This window comes from Nyctibius grandis, chromosome 1 (assembly GCF_013368605.1).
Source record: "Nyctibius grandis isolate bNycGra1 chromosome 1, bNycGra1.pri, whole genome shotgun sequence".
Taxonomy (NCBI): Eukaryota; Metazoa; Chordata; class Aves; order Nyctibiiformes; family Nyctibiidae; genus Nyctibius; species Nyctibius grandis.
The window spans coordinates 23,844,409-23,868,553 of NC_090658.1; the positions used below are offsets into that span (position 1 = coordinate 23,844,409).

General features: G+C 37.1%; 1 protein-coding gene across 1 annotated transcript in view; it reads left to right on the forward strand.

Moving 5' to 3' along the window:
- USH2A (usherin) overlaps nucleotides 1-24,145 on the forward strand; it is a 419,339-nt gene that overhangs the window by 350,118 nt on the left and 45,076 nt on the right. Inside the window, exons 57-60 of the mRNA XM_068406084.1 lie at nucleotides 139-296; nucleotides 7,585-7,743; nucleotides 8,875-9,037; nucleotides 14,900-15,254. Of these exons, the coding sequence (XP_068262185.1) occupies nucleotides 139-296; nucleotides 7,585-7,743; nucleotides 8,875-9,037; nucleotides 14,900-15,254 (835 nt within the window). The remainder of the gene's footprint in view (nucleotides 1-138; nucleotides 297-7,584; nucleotides 7,744-8,874; nucleotides 9,038-14,899; nucleotides 15,255-24,145) is intronic.

Genomic DNA, 24,145 nt, shown 5'->3' on the forward strand with positions numbered 1-24,145 from the left:
GTTGAAAATCTTCACTAATGCAGTATTTGTAGTACTCTTTGTATAGTCTATTCACTTTAAATTGGTGAAAATGTTCTATTACTGATATGCCTAAAGCTTCTAACCATAGTGTCTACTGATCTTTTTGTGTTTGCGCAGATATGTTTACCAGCTGGAAGCCAGCACTTGGGGTGGCAGCAACACTAGTGATAAATATGTTATACAAACACCAGTAGGAACACCAGAGAAAATTCATGTCCCATACAATGTCACAGTAATTGATGCATATTCTCTATTTCTAGCTTGGGACATGCCAGGTAAAAATGTGTTTCTATGTAGTACATTGTAATAAATGAAAGGGTGGAAAAATTAGTATATTCAGACAGGCAGCTGAATCATTCTGATATTTTATTCTTCGTAATTGGTTTTAGTGTTTGTGTGATTTAAATAACCAGTATCTAAAGCTGCTGTTTCCTAGAGACATATTATTCTAATAATATTGACCTATATACTTGACATGGGTATTCTGAGGATTAGCTGATCAAAAATCCATATGTTAATTTGATCTTGTAAACTATTATTGAGTGCAAGTATTAAGGAAAAAAAAAAAACAATTACACTGAAAATAAGTTTTCCCTTCTGTACAGACCAACCTGAGTTATCGGCAGGGAAATCTGCCAGCCTTTTGGGTTGATGATATCTTGTTAGCTGTCCTGGCAATTAAAATGTCCAGTTGTCCTGCGGGTATACAACGCTGAGCTCCTTTAACAGAAGATGTAAGAGTGTGACACAGAGATCCTGTGCTAGCTTTGCCCTGATGGAGTAAATTTTATTCATTAGAGCAACAGAGTGTTGTGTGGACACATTACCTTGCAGGAGGGTGGGTCACCAAAGGCCTGGAAATATTTTTCATCTTGTTACTCTTGTCCTGAACATCTCCAGTTTGTCTTTGCCTGCTACAGAGGTAGGCTAAGAAGGAAAAATTGAATAATAGCATCTTTTTATAAGAGAGACTGTGCTCTGTTTCATTAATATAGATCATATCTTAAGTGATTGGTGTACTTTACTGATGTTATAAAAATCATGTGCTGTAGTTATTGTGGGACAATGAGAGCAACGTCAATGAACAATTTTCTGTCTAGTGTAGTTCATCTCCAGCAAGGTGTTTTCCAGTTTCTAGATATTATTTTTTTCAGCTAAAATTAGGTCAATTTTTTTTAGAAACTTCAAATTTTTGCATATTGCAATAACAACAATATGTGTTTTATCAATGAACTCAGGGAATTTTTTGATGTCTTCTGTTCCTGATAATTTAAGATGTTCTTTCTGTGCATAGCAGTCTCAGTAGAGTCAATTGGCATTAAAAAATAAAGTCACCTAGAAAAAGTACTTTGCCTTCAAGGCTGGGATCGCAAGTATTGTGGCAGTGCTTAGCAGCATTCAACCTACCCATTTAAGCAATGATTAATAAATCTATAATACCCTGAGCTGTCAATCTTTTAGTTTTCAGAAGCACAAAATCCATTATAGAAATGCTATAATATATGAAAAAGATTAAAATCTTAAATTAAACTTTTACCCCTACTGCCTGAAAGGATTTAGAACCCAGCAGAAGGCAGGTGAATTCAAATGGCATATAATCTACAGCTGGTTTTATTGGAAAGTGACTCATGCTGTATTATAGTTTTGATAATAAATGTAATTTAAGGTACAAAATATTCAGTAACATTATAAATAGATTTAAAACATAAGAATATACTGGAAAAGCATAAGCTTGTGAAGAGTGTGGTGTTTCCCAGAAAAGCTTGTCCTTGTTATTCTAGACCTTTTCTTTTCCAGCTGCTCAAATTCCTGTTACTCACAGTAGGTTACAAGTCTGCAAGGAGAATCAGGCTCTCTGTATAGTACATCTGGTTATGTTGCCATTAAGATTGTGCATACAAAGGTTCGTGTATTCCCGTAACCACACGTTCAGAGGGGTGAGGAGGAGACAGACATTATGGCTCTGTAGAGGATGCAGGGTTCATGTTTTCACATGGCTGTAGGAATCATTCTCCTCAGTCAGGGCAAGGCACATGTCCTTCTTCCCAGGTACTGGGATGCACATTGAACACTTATCTCACTTTCATGGATATTTGGTGACTCAGTCCCTTCCCCTCTGCCTTCTTTTTGTGGGGCCAATTATTTAAGTTTTTAAGTATGAATAAGGGAATGTTTTTCATACTGTTGGGTAGACAGGAAAGCAAAACTTGCTGTTCCTTTTATTAGAGCACCTCAGGGTCACTAGCCGATCTTCCTGCTGTGCTAACAGCAGAGAAATGTTACTAAATGCCACTAAATGTTACTAATGCTACTAAAAGAAAACCTGTGTGCAGAAGCATAGTTATATGCAAAAGCTAGGAAATTAATTCTTGACCCTTCATAATCCTGCTTCATGCACATTCTGAGACCTTTAGGCTCCAAGTGTGTTTTCCCAAGAGCAAGACTGCGAGGGATGCAGCGGGGGTGGGGGGTTATTTTGTAGGTTTTGATCTTCTGGAATCGCATACATCCCATTAACAGGTCCTATGCATGGAGACCTCTGGGGCCACATACCTCCGCAACTTGGTAGGATTAGCCAAAAGAGTCTACAACCTTTGTATCCTTGTTTATGTCATTGTGCATGGAGTAATTTTTTTTGCTTGATCTATTTTTCTTTGTGTATGAATTCTTGTTTCACAATAGGCTATATTGAGATAATATAGGTTTCCCTTATAAACCCAGAATGCAGCTTTTCTTACAAGGATTGGCAGTCTCGGCAGTCACTCTTGGACAAGACAGTTGTTTTAATTGATATAGTCTCGATGAAGAAAAGTGCTTTTTATTAAGCAAGTTTTGATGAGAGGGTAGTTGGTCATAGTGTCTTCCTGTCTGTGGATATCAGGGATGCTTTGGCATTCTATCTTCTTAATTGCTGTAATAAATTTGGATCAAATATTCACCCTCAGGATTAATTATGGGCATCATCTTACACTAACCTTCCTTTTGGATAGCTTTAATTATAATGTTTTAACATCTGTAATGTATGTAAATCTTATGACTTTATAGATATGTAGCATTTCAAAACTCCTGACTTAGCTAAATAGCAAGGTGGTCAAGCAGTGGTTAAACTGATGGATTCAGAAAAAATATTAGACACACCTCACTCACTATGGAAAATAGGACTTTATTTTCTGAAGTAGGTATCCCATTATCTTGTGTTGCATTGCCTCAGTGCACAGACCTCAAAGGTACGGTACATTTCACTGATACGCTACAGAAGGATATGTTACAGTTATTATGGAACAACTGTTAGTGCCATGGATAGAAGCAGAAGAGCTGAATGGAAAAAAACTCCACCAGATAATTCTCCCAAGGCATATCCATAAATGTTATTGATAGGTAGGCAGGTAGTCATCCTGCATTTCAACTCATTGACAACCCCACTGGTCCTCACTGGGGCCTGATTCTTCTAGCTACCTTCAGTTGCTGCTGGTGATACCATGAAAGCTGAACATGCTCAAAAGAGGATTCTGTCCTTTGCTCCTAGGTTACTTCCTTCATACGTTAATGATCATCTGGATTAAAATGTCTTCTTTCATCATGTTGTAACACTCTACTTCATCCACCTCTGGGTTTGCTTATCAATTAGAATGAAAGTTGTGTAACATGTCTGGATTCCTACTTTGTTGTTCTTGGGATCATATTTGGTATTTGAATGGTATTTTTTTGTCTCTCAGCTTCCCCGTCTAACCTGGTTTCTCCTTTATTAGTGGCCTAACAAATTGTTCTGACTTTTGCTAAGCTAATGTTACATTTTCTCATTTTTGTTTTCTCATGTAAATTATTGTTTGCTCCACATCACTGTAGGACAAATTTTTCAAGCTCAATGTCCAAAGTTCTGCATCTTGAGAGCAGTCAGCAACTCCAGCTGTTACTGTCTTCAGAGTTTTGTTGGGAATACTTGATACAACCAGAATGAGATATCTGGATATTTGAAGCTTAATGTAAATACTTAATCTCAGGAAGCCAAATAGATTGTTTTATTTTGTGAAGCTAAATATTAAAATATAACTTTACTCTTACTTGTTTTTAAATAAAACATATGACATTTTTATTTTAGTATTTGTTGACTATAAGTGAAAGAGTTGAACTGTTTTGCTTTAATTGTGATTGGGTTTCACATCATGTTAAACAATTTTTCAGCACTTGACTTCAAAAGGTTTTTTAGTGACCACTCTGTAAACAGACTGTGCTTTTTTTTTCCCTCAATTCTAAGCATATTGTGCTGCAAATTCTCTTTTACAAGCTACCCTAGTTTTGAAGTACATAGAGCTGTCAAACCTAATTTGCAGAGTTTTGCACAGAATTGTCCGTTAAATGTTATCCAAATATGCTCACAGAAAAACAAGGTTTAGTTTGATTGACTTGTCCCATTGCAAAATGTGCACCTGCTGTGAAATGAAGTCACAGTGAAAAAAAGTGGAATAATTTAACTTTTTTATTTGTAAAGATAATCAGGGTTTTTCTGATTACATCTTAACTTCATAAATGTTAAATAACCTATCAGCATCTAGTTGTTGTAAATTATGAAAAAGAGTATTGCTGGGAATATTAACCAACTAAATCCTTGTTCTTTAGTGAACATGAAAATGTGTTATGGCAGGTTGTCATTGTGCTCATGGTAACTTTGACACCAAATAACAAAACTGCCATTTGCACTTAGGGTAAATTGGTTCACTTGTGCTTTTACAGTTCCTTTTATTCTGACATAAATTTATGAACTCTGGAACTAACCAAGTCGCATGGTTTCCCAGCTGCCTTAAACAAATATGCCCATTTCGTTTCCTTCAGTCATCAGAGCACACAAGGTAGTAGTTTCAGACTGGATGCAGATGCTGAAGGCTATTCAGGTAGAAAGGTTTTTTTGACAAGTTCCTGTGTTGTATGAGTTTCTTTTTTTTTTTTTAGTTTTTCAGATTACAAAGTGATCCTTTGATCTTAACATTCAATGAATTTCATCAAATTGTGGAAAGGTTTCCATTGGCTATTGGAATTTTTCAGGATGTTTATTTAGTTTTGTTTATGATTTTCATACTCATTTCTTGAGATATTTTTTTTCTCCTGATCATATTATTATTGTATAATTCCTAATATATTTGCAACATTTAGCAGAATTTTAATATTTTGGTTTTGGAGGGGGGTTTTAGCATTTCTGCTATGGACTGAATGTTGGACATGGACAGGTCAATTATTTTGAAATAAGTGTCCTTTGCTGCATATTGATGGCTGCATTCAGCTGTCCTTGTTTGTGTTTAATCTTCCTTGGGAAATCAAGCATGATGAATAGTTCCAATTTCAAAGGTTTCTGATGAATTTTGCCTAGAATATATGCACTGATCAGAGGTACAAAAGTGAATTAGGTGTCACTTTCATAAGATAGTGGGATTTTCTGGCTGAAATATCTGGTCTATTGTCAGAACTGGAGAGGAAGGGGACCTTAACTGCAAGATTAAAGAAAAGGTTTCTTTTTGATGGGCTGTCTACGATTTCAAGCTCTTAGTTTGGATATTCTGTTGTGTCCTTTACAAGCACTCCAATTATAGGGAAAAAAAAAAAAAAAAAAAAAAAAGTAGTTTAGCTGTAATAATATATCTTTAATTACTGGTATAATTATACACATTCAAGTGCACTCTTCCGGAGCATTTCGTCTTCCGTATATCACAGACAAAAATAATTTTCTTTGTTGCAGAAGCCATCTACTTCAAGATCACCTCTCAGAGGTCTACTCTGTAACATCCTGCAGAGCTTTAAAAGTTGTGTTTCTATTATTCCATTCTTAATGATTAGATTTTGGTGTTTCCTTGAAACTTTTACACTGAAAAAGGAAAATTTTGCAGTGGGATTTTTGCACTTTCTGTCTCCTTCTCCCTTCAACTCTTCCAATGACTAATATCAGCATCTTTTTTCTTCCTGTAAGCTGAGCAGTTGAATAAGATGGAAGTCATGCCTCCACTTCAGGGCTATTTTTTCAGCTTTTTACTGTAACGACATTTCCTTTGTCTAGCATCTAGTGAGGCAGCAGTGTCTTATTTTTGAGGAATTTTTGTCCTCTTTTTCTTCTGAGAATCATAAAAACTTGGTATTTCAAAGATTTTTCTGATCTTCCAAAGTACATGAGTTGTTTATAGCACCACAAGGAAACTTGAAATCTCTCTGATTTCTTGTAAACTTTTTTTTTTTTTTTAGGTAATGTGCATATTCACATACATACTTAGCTAAAAAAATCCATCTAGAAGTTGCACAACAGTGGAAAAAAATGCTCTTTTTAGCTTCAGGGTAATAGTATCAATGTAGATACTTTACCAGAAAAGGACCAAAACCACAACTAGGAGAAAGAGTGGAGTTTTTTCCAAAGTTACGAGTGGAAAGATTCTCAAGATCTGGAAAGTCTCAGAACTGCTCATAGGCATCTGGTTATTGGTGTAATCACAAAGACATCTCTGTGACATCTAAAGTAGATGTTGTGTTGAAAGAGGAATGTGCTCTTACTGATCAGATACGTATCTTCTCATTTCAGAAAGGTACATTGTCTACTTTTTTTTTTTTTTTTACTTTGCTCTTTCTTAAGCCTGTGCCTTACGTGACTGCAGAATGAAGGAAACACTTAACAGACACTACTCTTTGGTAATTCTCTTGGGTTTATGAAACTGCTGCTGTCTGCACAGAACAGTCTACAGTGGACAAAAACCAAAAAGCCTACAACCCATTTTGTAATTACAAAACAAAACCAAAACAAAACGAAAAAACCCACCCTTGAGGAGTCATGTGGGAGGAAACAAGAGAAGATCCAGGAACCTCTGCCAGTCATTCTGAGGGGATGGCATATGGCTTAGCTTGTTCTCATGGAAAACCTGATTTTTCAGCTTCTCAACAGACCTGGAAAATTAAGAACTGACAGCATGGGAAGAGGAATAGATGGGGAAAAATGTTTGCATTAAAACAAGATAGTAAAACTAGAGGGTTTTTTTTTCTTCAACAAAAACTAAAAACTGACAGTTTGGGGTTTTTTTTATATCAGTTGAAGTGATGTGTTTCTTGGTTCAAGCTAGTGTATTTTACTTTACTGGTAAAGCAGGCTAAGAAACTACACTCAGTTACTGCTGCTGGGCTAACAAGGGATAATTTGCTGAATGGTGGCAATTCACTTCTTTGATCATATGACTCTGTATTCAAACAGCAGTGCTTAGTAGCTGTTGCCTCTCCAAAATAAAGAAATAAAAGCTGCCTGGTTCCCAGTCATAAGGTCACTCCTCTTCCCAGAAGTAGCAATTGCAACGCAGGCATTGACTGAAGTGAATTTTGATTTTTAACTAAGAACTGTAATGTCTGTCTTCCAGTTGTGATCTGCAGATGGATCTGTTTCAGTTTATATTTGAATAGTTTTAGTTTCCTAAAGAGGCAGTAGGCAAAACGTCCAGAGGGGGCTTACATTTAAAATTGCATATGATGAATGCCTCTTTGAAGTTGTCCTGCACTGTTGTTAGTATTTCAGAAAATCACTGGGTCTTCTCTGTTTCACAACAGGGATATTCATTGCCAATATGACTTTGGAATACAACATTTTACTAAATGCAAGCAGTCCCACTCTACTGGTGAAGCCAGCAGGTCATGCACATTTTGCTTTTGTCGATGGCCTAGATCCCTACACCTTGTATGAGATAAGAATACAAGCATGCCAGAATGGTAAGATGATTTTAAAAGACTCAACTCCGTGACTGAAAGGGAATGGAGATTTTCCAAATAGATTCGACTCACCAAAACAGATAAAATCCTAATTCTACATTGGAGTCAAATGTTTATCTAGTAAAAAAATAAGCTTAGCACTGAATGAATCATTAAATATTTCTCCATGTTATATTATTAATATTTAAAATGGAGATTTTAAAAATGTATTTTAGGTAATATGTGCCATTTCATCAAAAGCTCTTCACAAATAGCTTAACAATTTTTGAAAACGTGCATACAGAACAACATCAGTTCTGTAACTGTTCAACAAGAAGTGGTGATCATAAAGACAGGAGAGAAGAGCCCAAATATTACAAAATTCCTTGACTTTAAAGGAAATTTTCAAAATCCTATTAAAATAAGTCTTTCTAAAATGACACCTTGGAACCGATTCTATTCTCACCTGCACTGGTGAAAATCAGGAGTAATTCATCAGTGTGGCTGCAGTAATTTACATGAGTATTTAATGGTGAAATGAGGCACCATTTCATCAGGAGCAGCTTTACTTGACTTTCATTTGCTTTCACTGTATTATCTGTTATTTCTGATAGCTTACTTAGAAATGGTCCATCCTGAGCTCCGTCTCAAAGAGAAGTTTATGCTTATGGAAGACATATGGGAATTCTGGCACTGCCATCACACATCAGTGATGTCGAAATTGGCTACTCCTTAGATTTCTCTCAAAAATTCTCATTGTCTTAAGCCTCTTGCACTGATACTTATCTCACTGGCCTGGGGACATTTTTGCACATTATGAAGACCATTATGGGATCCCGAAGAGTTTTGTGTGGGCAAAGTAACAATTGTGACTAGACAGAGAGTGTTTGAAAGGACATTTAAATAATTTAACATGGAAAAGTATCCTTAACCATTGAATATTTTATTTTATTTTTTGTTTTATCACAAATCATGATGTGTTCTCTTGGTTTTTGCTTTCTTGGATGATTTGCTGCTTTCATCCAGTAAATGTAGGCATTGTATAGTTCATTTGGAAAGGATGTAATTTTTTTCTTGCATTTTGAATTTTAAAAATTACCTTTTTTGTTGAGGAAGAAACTCTAATCACTAAGCAAACTTCTGGTTTTGTAGGTGGGTGTGGAGTGGGTGGTCGAACATGTTCAAGAACTGCTGAAGCACCTCCTAGAGAATTGAACCCACCTATTGTTAAAGCAATGGGATCTGCGCTCATAGAAGTGAAATGGGCACCACCTGTGAAACCAAATGGCATCATTACTAACTACTTTATTCACAGGTAAATGCTTTTATCACCTCAGATTCTTAGGCTTATTAAACTGTTCATTTCTTTATTCCTTGATACACTAGGAGGTGAAAAAAGTGTAGAAAAGTATGGTAAAATATATATTACCTTTCAAAGGCTAAGGTAAGATGCTGATCAATGGATGGACAAGTTGAGAATAAGAGCTGAGACAAGAATCATATTTCTGATCTACAAATGACAAAAAGCAGGGGAAAATATATTTTAAAAAATTCAAAGGGTGAGACAAAAATTGTAAGGTGGATACTCTCACTATGTTTACCCAGACCACTAGGTACCTTCTTCAGTGCTCTCTGATAGACAATTGAGAATTTTTGGAATGGAAAAAGGAGTAATTCACCATTTCTGAGATTTTTAAAAGCAAAAAAAGATATCTAGGTTCCTAGCAGAGATCAATTTTCCAAGATAAACTGTGTTCCTGTTTGTAAGTAAGTAATCTGGAGTGTGATTACAGTGCAGCTTCATTTTATACAATCTTCCAATTAAATTACACCTATTTAGGTTCCTTGGTGTTTATATTCAGCTGCCCTGTCTAGGTAGTTCACTGACACGTCCTTGCTCCCTATGAAGAGCTTCATAAGCTCTGCATGAGGATTTTTCTACATCGATAGCTGTGTTTCGGGAAGTATCGAAGTAGCAGAGCACTGACGGTTGCTGTGCCCATTGACCCTTTTAAAAAAGCTTGCTGAAGGGACCTTCTTGAATAGCTTCAGAAAATCAGACAATATAAAACTCAAGCCATGTGTTGGAGAAGAATTTAAACTCTGAAGTTCCTCGTTTTCCCAACTCTAAATATGTGTGGCAAACACATGCTGGGCTGAACCTCCCACAAAGAGTTTGGGACATTTTATTATATTAGAGCTGTGACTGAGATGAAAGGGAATCGAATTACCTTTTGGAATCAGCAATGATAATTAATATAAGCTCCCTTTTGCCTTAAACACATTAGTAGTCTCTAAAAATTCCTTCTCTATTGAAATATCCTTTTGTTTGCCTTTTTTTTAATTGTCTCATCAAAAAAAACCAGGTCCTTCCCCTGTATAAAGAGGAATAGTGTGTATGTTATAGCCCAAGACATGTCTTCACTCTGTTGGTTTTGTAAATAAAGCTGATGATTACTGCTGCTATTCCATGGCAGCCATAGAAAGGGAAAACAGGAAATATAATGTAGAAAGCCTGCTTCAATGAAAAATACTGTAAATTGAATTTGACAGCATTTGATGGCATTTGATTATTCTAGTCACAGCCAAACAATGATATAAAGAGTAATATGAAACAGAATGTGTTACTGCCTAGCAGACTCAAAAGCAATAAACCTTCCTCCAATGTGACACAATCACTTCACAATCATAATTGTAGCCTGTTTGATACCTCTGAGTACAGCAGAAGGGCACTGACTGACATAGATACATTTTGTTTTTTATTTAAAGTGAAATGAAAATGGCGCACTGGGGCTCCAGATACAATCGTTATATTCACCTACATAGGCATGAATCACTTGGCAGTTATTTCAGCTGAAGTTTAAATGTGCTTAGACAACAACAATATCAAATCTTTCTCAGATAGCTGCAAAAAAAATCAGAAATAGGATGTAAGCACATAGTTCTTTTTCATTTTGTAGCCACACATAGCCTTACATTGTTATAGCAGCAAGACTGCAGTATTTCTATGGGAGGTTATGGCATGTAATTTCTTCTTCATCATGTGCCTCTTCCTTACTGCATCACCACCAAAATAAATTCATTTAACTCAAAACCTGGAATGCTTGGGGAGCTAGTGTGTGTGCAGATCTTTGCATTAAAATGGCAGGACTTGTGCTTTCCTCTAGAATCACAAAAACACTTGCAAGTTTGCAGCCATTTTGTTAGAAACCAAAAAATTAAAATCTTAGCTTATGAGAAAAGAGATGGTGACATTTTATTTTTTATTCATATAGCATTTTAAACAGAGATCTGAGGCTTTTGAACTTTTCTAGCAAGGACAACAACTTAGAAGAGATTGTGAATGAGAAAAAATCTGGTTCATGAGACAATCACCCAATCTACTTCTCTTCCCATTCATCATTACATAACATCCCTGTGACAACCACAGAAATTGCTAGTCTGGAAAAATAATATTATGGAAATAGGTGATGTATTTCTTGCTGTATTTTAATAAGATATAGGTCACATCAGCTAATGGAACTGCTCTCTGTTGACCACCAGCATGCACTGTGTAGGATCCACATGAAATGACTCTTCAAGACATATTGCCTGTAAAATTATAAGTATTTGGCTCATATCTCACTTAAGGGAGTGTCTGAATTTCTGTCAAAGTGTCTATGTCATGTTCAGTAAGATTATATTATTTAGTATAAATATGTGAGATTGTAATGTCGCTCTCATTAGCTGAGCGATCCTGATGGTGAAAATGTAGCAGAAAAATCAACAGGCAATTTAAGACAGAGGACATATCTCAGTGGCTGTTGACTGTTGCAACTTATAGTATAGAAGCTTCTAGACTGACTATGATTAATTCATTGCTTACCCTTATACGCTTAACCATGAGCTGCACCAAAGACAGCTTCCAAGACACATATATTAGTAGATGGTTTAATATAAGAATCCTTATGGATGGATATGTCATTGAGTATGAGAACTCCTGAAGGGTATTATTCATACCTGTAATTGATATAGTACCTAATGTAAACTAGCATATTACATGCAATAATCTCAAATTCCTTTTGTTCACGTTTTTGTAAAACAAAAAAAAAAAGAAGAAAAAATTTACAAACTACATTAGTTTAGATTTGTTGAAACCAAATGGTAAGTGACGCTGCTTTGTTTAATTGAATGTGAAACTATAGACGGGGAGCATTGTTGATGTTGTGTTTTTGCCCCACATTTGAGAGTGTGATTCCCCAATCACTCACTACCACTCTGGTAAGGAAAACAGCAGGCACTGCTAAAACGTGCTTTTGTTGCATGGTGAAAGGTAAACATGTGAAGAATAATTCTGGGTTGACCTGCAAGACCTCAGGGACTCCCTGAGTCTCCTTCCACTTAAGAAAGCTGAGGGGTGAGTGTTGCAGTTAGTGTTGCTACAGTCCTCTGCATACAGCTTTATAGTTATCTGTCACAAAGAAGATTATATTCTCCTTTTTATGTTATCTGGCTCAGATTGGCAGTGGGGCAGGGAGAATTTGCCCTTATAAAAATAACTGTATCTGGGCATCTTTAAAATGAATGTAAGCAGCAAATCAGACTATGCAGATTAAGAGACAGCGTACAGCTCTTGGAAATGTTATTCTCCTTTGCAGCTCATTGTACATAAGAAACACTTCCAGTTAAATGAGCAGTTGAATCTTAAATCTTAAGACGACTGAGATGATTACAGACTGTTGAACTACTCTGTTCAAAGTTTATTCATACATGAAGATATTCTGGGTTTTTTTTAGCACTACAGATGGAACCATTTACCTAACCATAAGTTTCATTCATTAAATATTCAGCAGTATTAAGATCTAAATACTTAACCAGACTACATTGTACAGCTTTGCTTATGGATGAGCTTACAGTTGGTGGCATATTTGATCTTTCAGTGTGAAAAAACTGTTATCACAGAGTTTCAAAAATTTATAAAACATAAATTTGTGTATTCATTTAAGTGCCATACTGCTTGGTCAGACAAGACATATTAAATGTGACTTTATTGAACTAAAATATACTCTCTTTTCACTTACCTACAGAGACATTTTAGGCATGTTTTTGAGTATACAGAGAAAAGACTGCATTTTTATGTGCAGGAGAAAGACATAGCAGTGATTCACCTTCCAATTGTGTCTTGCATTAAGTCAGTGAAGAGCATCTAAGGGAGAGTTCTGCATAAGGCTTCATTTGCCATTACAATAGAGCATGGGGAAGTGTATTTAAAATAGCTGATGGGATTTGGGGGTCAATGCGAAATTTTGTCCCCTGACTCTTCCAGACATTTTGTTGCAAGAGAGAGCATTGCTAGGGAATCTTTCCTGCCTGTTCTACCTGCCATTCTTCACCCAGTTCTGCCAACCAATTCTCAGTACCAACACACCTTATAATTTGCCTATTTCACTACACTGGAGACATTGTACCTGAAAACTCTTCTTTTTTTAAAATAATGCTTTAACCCTTTTAAACTAAACAGAGTCCATATAGCCTGCTTATCTCAGAGTTTAGCAAAAATTCTTTAGCTTCATGTAAGAAAATAACGCATTCATGCATGCCTTATATATGCATATACACAAAGGATAAATAAACAGCTGTGTACATACATGTATTCATTATATTCTTCATATTTGCATGTAAATACCTGGGTATATATTATTACAAAGAGCTAAGATTATCAGTTTTAACGAATTCTTGCATTTTGTATTTTTAAAGTAATTCCTGGGGCTGACGTAACAAAATAAAATCTGACAGAATTCTGTGAAATACAGATTTTCTCTTGCCAAATAAATGTTCTTCAGCTTCTCTGTGTGTGTAGTGGTGATGACACCCAGTAGTCAGACAAACGAATTTTCCTTCCGCAAATTTGCCCTACTTGCAATAAAAGTGGCAGATAATGTAATTTGTTTTTTGTTGTTGGCGTGAAGGGTGAAAGTGCTTTTCTGTTTTGCAAAGGCTAAGGTTCCTGTGAAGAGTAGGGGAAATACTTAAATTCATGTGCAGTACAACACAACCGTCATTGAGATTTATCACAGTGTTTAAATGTAACCAACTTAATTTCACACAAACATTTTTATGCCAAGTGAAAGAATTTATTTGATAACTCTGTTTTGAAGATGAGTGCTTGTCTTATTACAACTGTTGTAAATTATATAGTAGAAGGGACCACATTAGGAAGGGGCTGAGGATCATCTGTAATCTCCTCTGATACTCAGAATATCACCAGTGCCAACACAAGCAGATCTGTTGTAGGAATGCTATATATACGTGTATATATATGTGTGTGTATACATACAGATATATATATATGTACAAAAATAAAAACCCAATGTGCCAAAAGCCTATACAGTGAATTGTCTTCATATATCTTAAGTTTGCATTTTTAAACAAAAAACAGCATGGGAAAAAATATGTAGTTTATTACAGAAAGCACTACTTGTGATATTTTAATGAGTTTTTGTGGTGGAGCTGCAAATTCTGCTAAGTTTATGCACCAGGGATTACTTATTCCATTCGCAAGCACAAATGGGATAGTTATTGTGAGCAAACCAGAATTTAAAAGTGCACGACTCTGGTTTTGAGAGCATGATAGAATATTTATCCCTTGTTCACTAGGTAACATTTTTCTCAAGTAAATTGGTCATAAGTTTTCCATAAATGAGGGATCCTGAGGTGAGTACCTCCATAAATAGTTTGATTTTCAGAAATGTTGAAAACCTGCACCTGTATTGCAATTCAAGTCATTACATAGCAACTACATATGGATTTAAAATTTCACATTCTAAATTCTGAAATTCTCATAACTGATGTGTTCTGTCCTAAAAGGACAATATGCTGTTGTATTGCTATTCTGCTACTACAGACTGTGACAGCACCCTTGTTTGACATATTTTGTAGTATTCTTCTAGATAAAGGAGAATAATTAAATGATTGCCTCAAAAATCTCTTCTTCACTACTCAACACCTAACACAAGTTCAGGAAAATGCTTTTCAGACGCAAAGATAGATAGGCAGTTCCTTGTGTGTGTGTAATGTATAGAAATAAGTTCTGTACTTTTCTGAGGTACAGGTTGAACTTGGAACTTCAGGATCTACTGCCATAGGACTGTTAAAGTTATTTTCAATTTTAAACACGTTGCCTTTGATTTAATTTCAGACGTCCTGTGGGCAGTCAAGAAGAGCTGCTTTTGTTCATCTGGGCTGAAGGAGCGTTGGAATTTATTGATGCATCTGATGCTCTACAGCCTTTTACTCTCTACGAATATCGTGTCAGAGCTCAAAATGCTGTGGGGTCAGTGGACAGCCTGTGGGCTTCAACCCAGACTCTGGAGGCTTCCCCATGGGGCATGGGAGCCCCTTGGGCACAAGCAACAAGTGCATACTCAGTGCGGTTGAACTGGACCCAGCCTGTCTCTCCCAATGGTGTTATATCTCTGTATCGAGTAGTCTATCAAGAAAAACGCAGCGATCCAACATTTAGCATCCCAGCTGTTACAGCACTAACCGTAATGGTAAGAACTGGACAACAAAACCAGTTTTAAGTTGTTTTTACTCTGCTTTGATCTCTGTGGTATTTTGAAATCCCATTTAACACTGATTGGAAAAGTGGGGTTTCCAATTGCCAGTAGTCTTGTTGGTTTAAATTTTATGTTTGGCCCAATGCAGACTGAAACATTTCACATTAATATCTAATTCTTGGTAGAGGCAAGTAGATTATTTGAAAGCATAGATGGATCATGCCTAGAGGAATTAAACGCCTGCATCTAACTTTGTCAGCCTTGCTCTGAAAATACTGTCCTGAGCTTTTTGTCTGAGTGTCAAAATACTTTCAGAGGATCTGCACAAAGAACAACAAAAATCAGTCCTCCTTGTATATAATTCTAGTTTTGTAATTCAGTTGGAATCACAAAGTGATTGAATTCATTGGTAATTTCATAGTTCATATATGCAACACATTTGCATGTTCCCCTCATAATTCATCAGTAATAAAAGCAGATCTACTTTTACTTTCATTGTACGTGCTTCTATCAGAATGTTAGTTTGCACTGCTAGCATGTCTTTCCCTTCAAGGGACTTTCCAGACATGAGTGCCTATAAATATTATGTTTCTATTCAGTATGTGGAGGGATAGACTTAGGAAAGGGCAGGTTGTTTTGTGAACTTGTGGCATTACAAGAGTTAAAACGGAGCTTGGATGGAAAGCACCTAGGAGCTGATTACCCTGGTGGGAGGATGACCTTGGGAGAAATAGATTAAGAGAAGCTGAGTTAGTGTTTACCCTGAAGTCTGTACGGAGCTTGGCTGAAAGGGTCCAGCTGGTTTTGATGGCCTGTTTGCACATGTGGGATGGGAAGGCCTGATTGGTTGGGAAGGTACTGAAGGTGTGTATGAAAGGTGGGTGCGCCACAGAATAAATGTCTCTGTCTCTGCTTGCTGACATGATTTGGAGTCTGTGCCGTTCGTTGCTGCGTGAACTGACTAACAATGTTACGTAAATCAGTGACAGAAGTGGTTATGGTTTGTGCAGTTACCACTGTTCCTCCTACCTATATATTACATTCTGTCTTTCTGTAGAAAGACAGCTTATAGATAGTTGAACTGACCTGCTGTATATTAGGATAGCTGCTGTACTTCACTGTCTTCTGAAAATAAGTTTTAGAAAAGTTTAAGAAGGTTGTAAGAAAGTTGGGTTTCCTCAGCAGTGCCACCTGAATTTCATAAACCTAGATTTTTCCCTAAATGATATTCATAGACCATGTTTGTATTGAACAACACCAGAAATCCCCTAAATTCTTAATTACTCCAATTATAAAGTATCTGTTCAACATTCAAGTAGGATCCTAAAGAGCTTTCTTTGGAGTACCCAATAGTAACCTTTAAGTAACTCTCTCAGACAAATCTCGACATGACAAGGTGGAAGAAGTTTCCAGCTCAGTAATCTTACATACTCGTGTGATCATATGGTTCCAAAGCAGTTTTGCGTCTAGCTTCCTGGAGGAAGTTTGTAACACATCTTTTTCTGAAAAAGAAAACAAGTCCTGACTGAATGATAGGAATATATACTTTTGGCTTCTGAAGTAGTTGCGTTCCCACTGTACGGTATGCTAGGTTTTAAAAAGTAGATTGGGATTTTAAAGTTATTGAACTTCAGTAGCATTTTGGTACTTAGCTTAACTTGTTTTAAAGAAAATAACCCCAATCATAACTGTAATGGGACACCTAAGATTTCAAAACCAGTGAAATGACAGAGCTTCTCCTAATACTCTGCTTCAGCAGCATGCAATGTGTTGCTGAGCATTGGAATTGTCCTGGCCAGTCAGGCATTGAAATGTCTTCTAAGCATGCCAACATCAACAGAAAATGTCCAAGATGGTTGTATTGTGAGTAATAAAACCTACCAAACGGTCTTTTAAATAATGTTGCCACAGTGTGTTTCTTTAACAGCATCAGTTAAAGCCTTTTAAATTAACAAGCTATTATTTACTGAATTAGTATTTTCCTGGCTCCAAAATCCTTTATTTTCCCCAAACACTATCCTGAATCAAAATGACATTCTGGCAGCGTATATATAGCTGTTCTACTAGCATTGCAGTGAAGCTGACTTGCATGTTTTTTCTACTATCCTTTGTTGTGAACATTTATTGATTATTATTTTTGCTACCCTTTTTTATTTTTAAATATTATACTACCCTTTGGGGAGAAATCTTTCTGCACAGCTCTTCCATCAGTTGCACTCACTTTAAGCTGTTGCAACTACATTAACTCAATAGAGTTGTTGCTGATTTATACCAAGGAGCTGAGATCTGAATCCTACCTCTTCTGAATATAGCAGAAAAGCTAAAGCTTTGAATCAAAGTTATTGACATAAAGCACACGGAGTCCTGTTATCAAAGATATCTTCAGGAGGTCGGGTCAATTATCCTAGCAGGCAAAAACCTGGACACAACTTTCAAAGTTATAACCCCTTAAGAATAGAATTTTATCATGAAATTGCTGATATACCCTTAACTGTAGCTTTGTGAATGAGACACTTTAATTAAAATGTAATTTTATTGAAGGAACTAGCATTCCAATGATTAAACTTCTGCCCCTTTAAAATATAGCTTTCAGGGGTACTAGGCTAAATCATTTAATCTCCTAAAGCATCTCTATTGGAGCTCCCTCATGGGATACACCATTAGTCATTCTCTCACACAAGCTTCCATGTTCCAAGCAAGACTTAAAGTATTAAGCGAGCAATGAGTTCGGTCCTTGATTTAATCTGTTAGACTCCATTCTTATCCCATTAGATTATTCCAGAAAAAAAAAAAAAGCAGTGCTAGAATCACGGTAGCCGATCCCACCCTTGTTCTTGTTGGTTGCACCCTGGTTGCCTGCCACAGGACATAAAGCTTGACCAAAACCTAAAGTAGAAATACAATGCTTGTGACACTGCAGGATACGAGTTAACCTCTTGCTAAGTCCCCGTAGACTGTTCTAATTTGACAGCTTCACTTCCATCCATTTACAGAGCCAAATGAGAAGCATCTTCTGGGTTGTCAAGCCATTTGACAGACTTACCCACTCTACCTTCCCAAAATGCAGCTATTCACTCCCCAGTTAAGGAGCATTAATCTGCTTTTGAATTAATGTGTCGAAGGTATGGCTGCCCAGTACCTTAAGGTTATTGCTGACCCCTTGAAATTTTACGCTGCCTATGGAGATAAAAATGAGAACTCAGTTCTGAGAGCAAAAGCTGCTGCCGCTCAAATGAAAGGAGGACCTCCTGGCACCATTAGAAGCAAGTGAAGCTACATGTGAGCCATTTTGATGCTTTGCTGTTAAAGAGGAGTGTCACCCATTTCCCTAGCTTGTTTGGCCAGGAGTGTAGTGACAGATGTTAGGTGACAGCAAGTTAAACTGACATTCTGGTTTATTTGTAGAGCAAAGTCAAGTCAAGACTGGTTACAGCAGTACATTTGTCTCCTGCAATGTCTTCCCAGTTCATTTTAACCCTCTAAAGCAAGAACGATATCTAGTGTCTTGTTGACAGCATTAACATGAGACAGATGTGTTTATAGGGGAATGGATTGACAGTAAGCTCTCATTTACAGAAATCTCCATAAAGTGACTAGATTGTCAAAGCAAACTTCTTACTCTTGTGAACTTAGGGCTTAAGCTTGTGAACATAGGACCCAGAGCTGATTTCATTATAAAGCCAGGACATATATAAAGCTGACAAATGGCATCGAAGCATCAGAGCTCTTTAACTGTTGTATTCCAAATGTTGCTGTGAGTTAAAACTGTAGGTAAGTTTGGACTGTTCCTTGGTAGGTCATTATGTGGGTGTGTAATGCTCTTTCTCCCATGACAATTGTATCAAGTATTTGGTTGTTTATCACGAGCTGGAGAATTCAAAGCCAAAAAGATGAGTAAAAAATGTAAGAATGTGTAGCTGTTAGAATGTGCTTGGAGAAGGAAAAGCATCCAGAGGTGAGGATTATAAAGAAAAACTCTGCCTGCATTGGGCAGTGACCCCCATTACTACTGTGTAGAGTCAAGGCCGCAGTATGTCAAGTCCAGCTCAGCAGGAGCTAAGTACAATGTACAACTAAAAGTACAATGTGCTTGTACAGGATGAAAGAGATAGGTGTGAGCATTATAGGCCTTATTCCTGGGAAATCCTACACCTGTGCATACCTAGAAGCACAGGACTACTCACATAGTGTTTTGTAGTATGAGGCGCTCAGGCCAAATTTATCCTACAGGGCTTTTTTTGGCATAGCTATGTCAGCTTGGGTTGTAAAAAATAAACATGTCTCTTAGCTGATATCACTGCACCAGCAAAGTCTTTGGTTTGGATGCAGCTATGCTAATGGTTGAGAACATATGTTGGCTTACCTTACATTATTTGGGGAGATGGTATATAACTACACCGGCCAAGCTCCTCTTGGCAGATTCTTCATCTGTGGTAGGGAAATCTGTAGACATATTGCAGAATAGCAATAATAATAGAGACTTTGGTAGGAGGATAAGGCTTTGGCTTGCATGATTATGTTGTTATAACCAGACAGTAATTTTTATATCAAATGTATAACCAGAGTAAAAATAATAAATAAAGTCTACTTGCTGAAAAACTCCATATAAAATATATCAGGAATAATCTTAAGTAGCCAGTACTGCCATATACACATGCCTACTACGAAGGGTTTTACAGATATCTAGAACCTTGCATCCAAGATTAGTTCCTTTCTATTCATCACATTCAGAAACACTTAATACATCCGTGTGTGATACTTCATTTCTGTTTCCTCATATAGACCAGTGAATATTTGGCAGCATTAGAGATGAGATACCACATAGATATTACCTTCCTCGCACATAACATTATTCTATAACACAGTATACAGAACTGTACGTGACAACTTCCTTATAGAAGAAGGAATGAAGATCATAGCCGCAAGAATAAGAAAAAATATGCCAGAGACAGGGACCAGTGGAACTTTTAATACATGCCTATTTCAGATGCCTGGGAAATGGACTGCACTCTAAGAAAACAAGATGAGAGTAAATGGAGGAATTCCTGCACATGCTGTAAATTCAGAAGATGTGCTGCTTAGCAAAGAGTGAAAGCTGTAAACGGCAGTGGAGGGCAAAAGTTAATTAGGCTACTGTGGTGCTATTACTGAGTGGAAAGTAGCCACAACCAGAAACAAGATGGCTGCTCAGCAGTGCCCTAATACAGCCAAAAGATCATATCCTTAGCTCTGCAAGGGCTTATGGGTTAGGGGGAAATCATACACAGATGACTAATTTTTTTATGGTTCACAGCCGATCAAAGTGAAATTCAGCAGCTGTTCAGGACAAGTGACCACTCTAACGGCTGTAATATAACCTGCTAAATAGAGAGGGAATTGCATGAGAGCAAGAGGTTAGCTGTGATTATCGGCAGGTGAGTGCTTTATTGAAGTTGAAAGACCATTAACATTGATGGAGTAATTATTTCAACTTGAAAGTAATTACCTTGATGGGTGATAACTTCTCCAGTGTTCCCAGATTTGATTGGACCAAACAATTGTGAACTCTTGAAGCCTAGAAAAATATTACAACAATACTGCAATGTTTAAATTACTGAAACCACTGTTAGAGTATTTTAATTATGCCTAACAGTGAAAAGATTTTAACTTACAACAACTGGTGACCTCTCATGTATAGAGACATTTGCTTTCTAATTTCAATGAAATGACCCACACCTACTACGTGTGTGCTGTATGTGATGGGTTTGCAAATGAATCATTTGATTTAAATGCAGTTTTTAAGATTCAAAACCTCGTTAGCACAGTTTCAGGAAGGGCTTGTACTGGAATTGCTGTAATTGTTTTATTTGCCAGGAAAGCCCAATAATATAAAATGCTTCCCGCGTTTTAATCTCTAGACTTGTTAAGCTTACACAGGATGAATACAGGACAAGTGCTCCTTCACATTGAAGGCTGCTAAAAAAAAAAAAAAAAGAAGTGTGTGAGGCAATCTGTGTCTCACAGATTCTGTTGTTTCCATGCTGCTGCAGAATATGCTGGCTTTGGCACTACAGCTCTGTTTAAATAAGCATTTGGATTGGCACTACGATGCCCCTCCAGAAACTGATTAAGTGCTTCAGTAAGCCCCACCTATCAAGACAGACATGTAGAATTGCCTAATTAGAGCAGAAAGGCTGAAATGGATTGTTGCACAACTTTGATGATTTTGAAGTACTTAGTAATAGAACTGAATGAGAATGGTGAGAGAGAGAGAGGCTTCAGCTCTTCTATTTATGCCATCCTTGCTGTAACCAAGGCCACTTCAGTGTCTCCTGGATGCTTTCGGCAGCCACAGAAACATAACTTTAAACCCTGATGGAACTCTGACAAGAATGAAAGAATCCTTGCAAGTTAGGATGCGGGGTAGCCGTGAAAGGTTTATCTGGTGTCTGTGAGGTCTTAATATGTTGTCAGGCAACTGTTGTTTTGAATTAGTGAAGGTTACAGCAAAGGAGTTTATTTCATTACATTTTTTCTGTAATATTTTCTCCCTAATTCCATGTGCAACATGAAGTTAACATAACTCTGCCCTTGGATAAATTTTTGGACCAGAAGTAAAAACACTGATAGGGTTATGTCTGAACATGCCTAACTGCACACTCTAGATTGACTTGACCAGAGTGCCTGGTTCAATAGATAATTTTTTTCTACAGATAAATTAATTACCTCTTTGGAAATATATGGTGTATTTTATCCTTGGAGATTTCCTTGTACACGATCCAGTTTTCACTGATTCCATAGGTCTTTTTTTGATGAGTGAAACACATGTGGAATTAGGTCTTTTGAGGGATATTTACTATGTCTGACTTCAGGCATCTAACCTAGTGAGGAGCATGAATGTGCTCTATAGACCATGAAACCTCCAGAACATCTAAGGCATAGACATGTACCATCCTCGGGCTGCAACTGTTCACAGAAGACAGCTTTCCTCTGGTCCACTTTTGTGCCACTACTGGCATGTGTCAGTCAACAGAAGGTGGTTGATTTTAAGCTGATTAATTAGCTGGTCTTTCCTAACCCACACAATGGAATTATGCAGGTTGGCAGATTTAAAAGATGGTACCCTCTGACAGAAAGGTGGTGGTGGGTAGCAGTCTGGAAGTGGTAACCTTTTCAGTTTGTGCACCTGCAGTCCTAAGAGAATAGCTAACCACATGACAAAGCCTAAAGGTGGATGCCTCAAATGAGATTGTATAAATGCTCCATATGCTGTTTCTTTATATATATTTTTACATATGCTTTATATTTATGCTTTTCCCTATGATGTTTTTCTGTAAGTCTTGCATTTCAGTTGTGAGAATAAGATTAAGCTAATCAGGCACTGTAGAAAAACACCATTGACAGTGTGTTTGCTGATTTGTAAAAACAAATAAACAAAACAGAAACCCCCACAAACCTTCACCTTATTAAGTATAATTTGATAGGAAGATATAATATGTGGGACGTTCTTCCCTTTGTGCCATGTTGTGTGAGACTGCACTGAATGTACTTTAAAAACAAGGTTTTGGTAAGCTACAGATGCTTTTTCATATATAAGTAGGGAATAAAAATGGAGAAGGAGGAGGCAGAAATTTGTTGGGTAATATGTACAGCTGTTTTTCAAATTAGATATCTGTTTAAAAACACTTAATTGGATTTGACTAGATTTTAATTCACATTTAACCAACATTCTTAAGCGGATGTATCAAACGACTCCAAGATAACTCTCTTTGTTGATAAAGTCATAGGGCAGCTTCCTAAAATCCCCAGGGTCATGCCCAACAGCTACAGATACAGGAATTCTTCAGCTGGTAATTAGAAAGGCCATTCCCCACCCCCCCATCTCATCCCCCTGCCCCACTCCCCTCCACAGATAAGGTCTTGGATTCAAATTGGTTGATAAGTGTTATGTCATATGCTTATATTTCATAGGGAAATTTAACAAGCGTTGTGTAACTTTAATAAACAGGGCCTCTTTTTAAAAAAAAAGCAAGAGCAAGCCATATGACTCATGGGAATTGGTAATATAATATAGAGCCTTGTACCACTGGGGACTCCATTTGAATCTAATCCAGGTCTACAGTCACCAAAGTCATTCTCATCAAACAGCCATTGGGTGTCCTATGCAAGATAAGTTTAGTATTCTCCGCTGACCTCCTGTCCTTTCTCTTTACTGCTCCCTTTTGAATCCATTCCCATCACTCAGCTTCACAGCCTCATTCAAGCTCGTCTCCCCTGTGCTTGTTGCAGTTTCCCATTTTCTGCCTGCCAAGTGACCTCTCTCTCTCCTCCTTTCAGACTTTACACAAAGCACTGGAATGCATGTATAATCTTGCCACACTCATTTTTTAGGGGGCGAGACCCTAATTCCTGCACAGTGCTAAAACATGAGTTTATCAACAGAAGGCTCTTTGGGAGTGGGAATGGGTGTCTGTCTGTGAATTTACAGCACTATATAAATATTATTTTTGGGACTATAATAGCAATTATGGTGAATAGGGGCCAGATGGCCTCTGTATCTAAAAAGCAGAATGGCAGTGTATTTTTAATGAACTTAAATGTTACTTTTTGACAGGAAGCTAATATTAAATTCTGTTATAGGTGCCTGTCAGGTGAGTATGGTTCTGAGTTTTGGTTTTTGTTAAAGTAATTACTAATGTCATGCCTGGATACTTTTGCCCACTAAAGCCTTGTTCAGTGGTGGGGTCTTTGTTGTTGCTTTTTTTGTTGTTTTCTTAAGGATGGTTATTGATCTCTTGCTGAGCTGAGATTTCAGTTTTATGCCAGATAGTTTGATTAATGGGTTGGTTTCTGTAAGTGGACTGAATGGGGATAGGAAGCACAAGCCGCTCATGCCGCCAACCCTA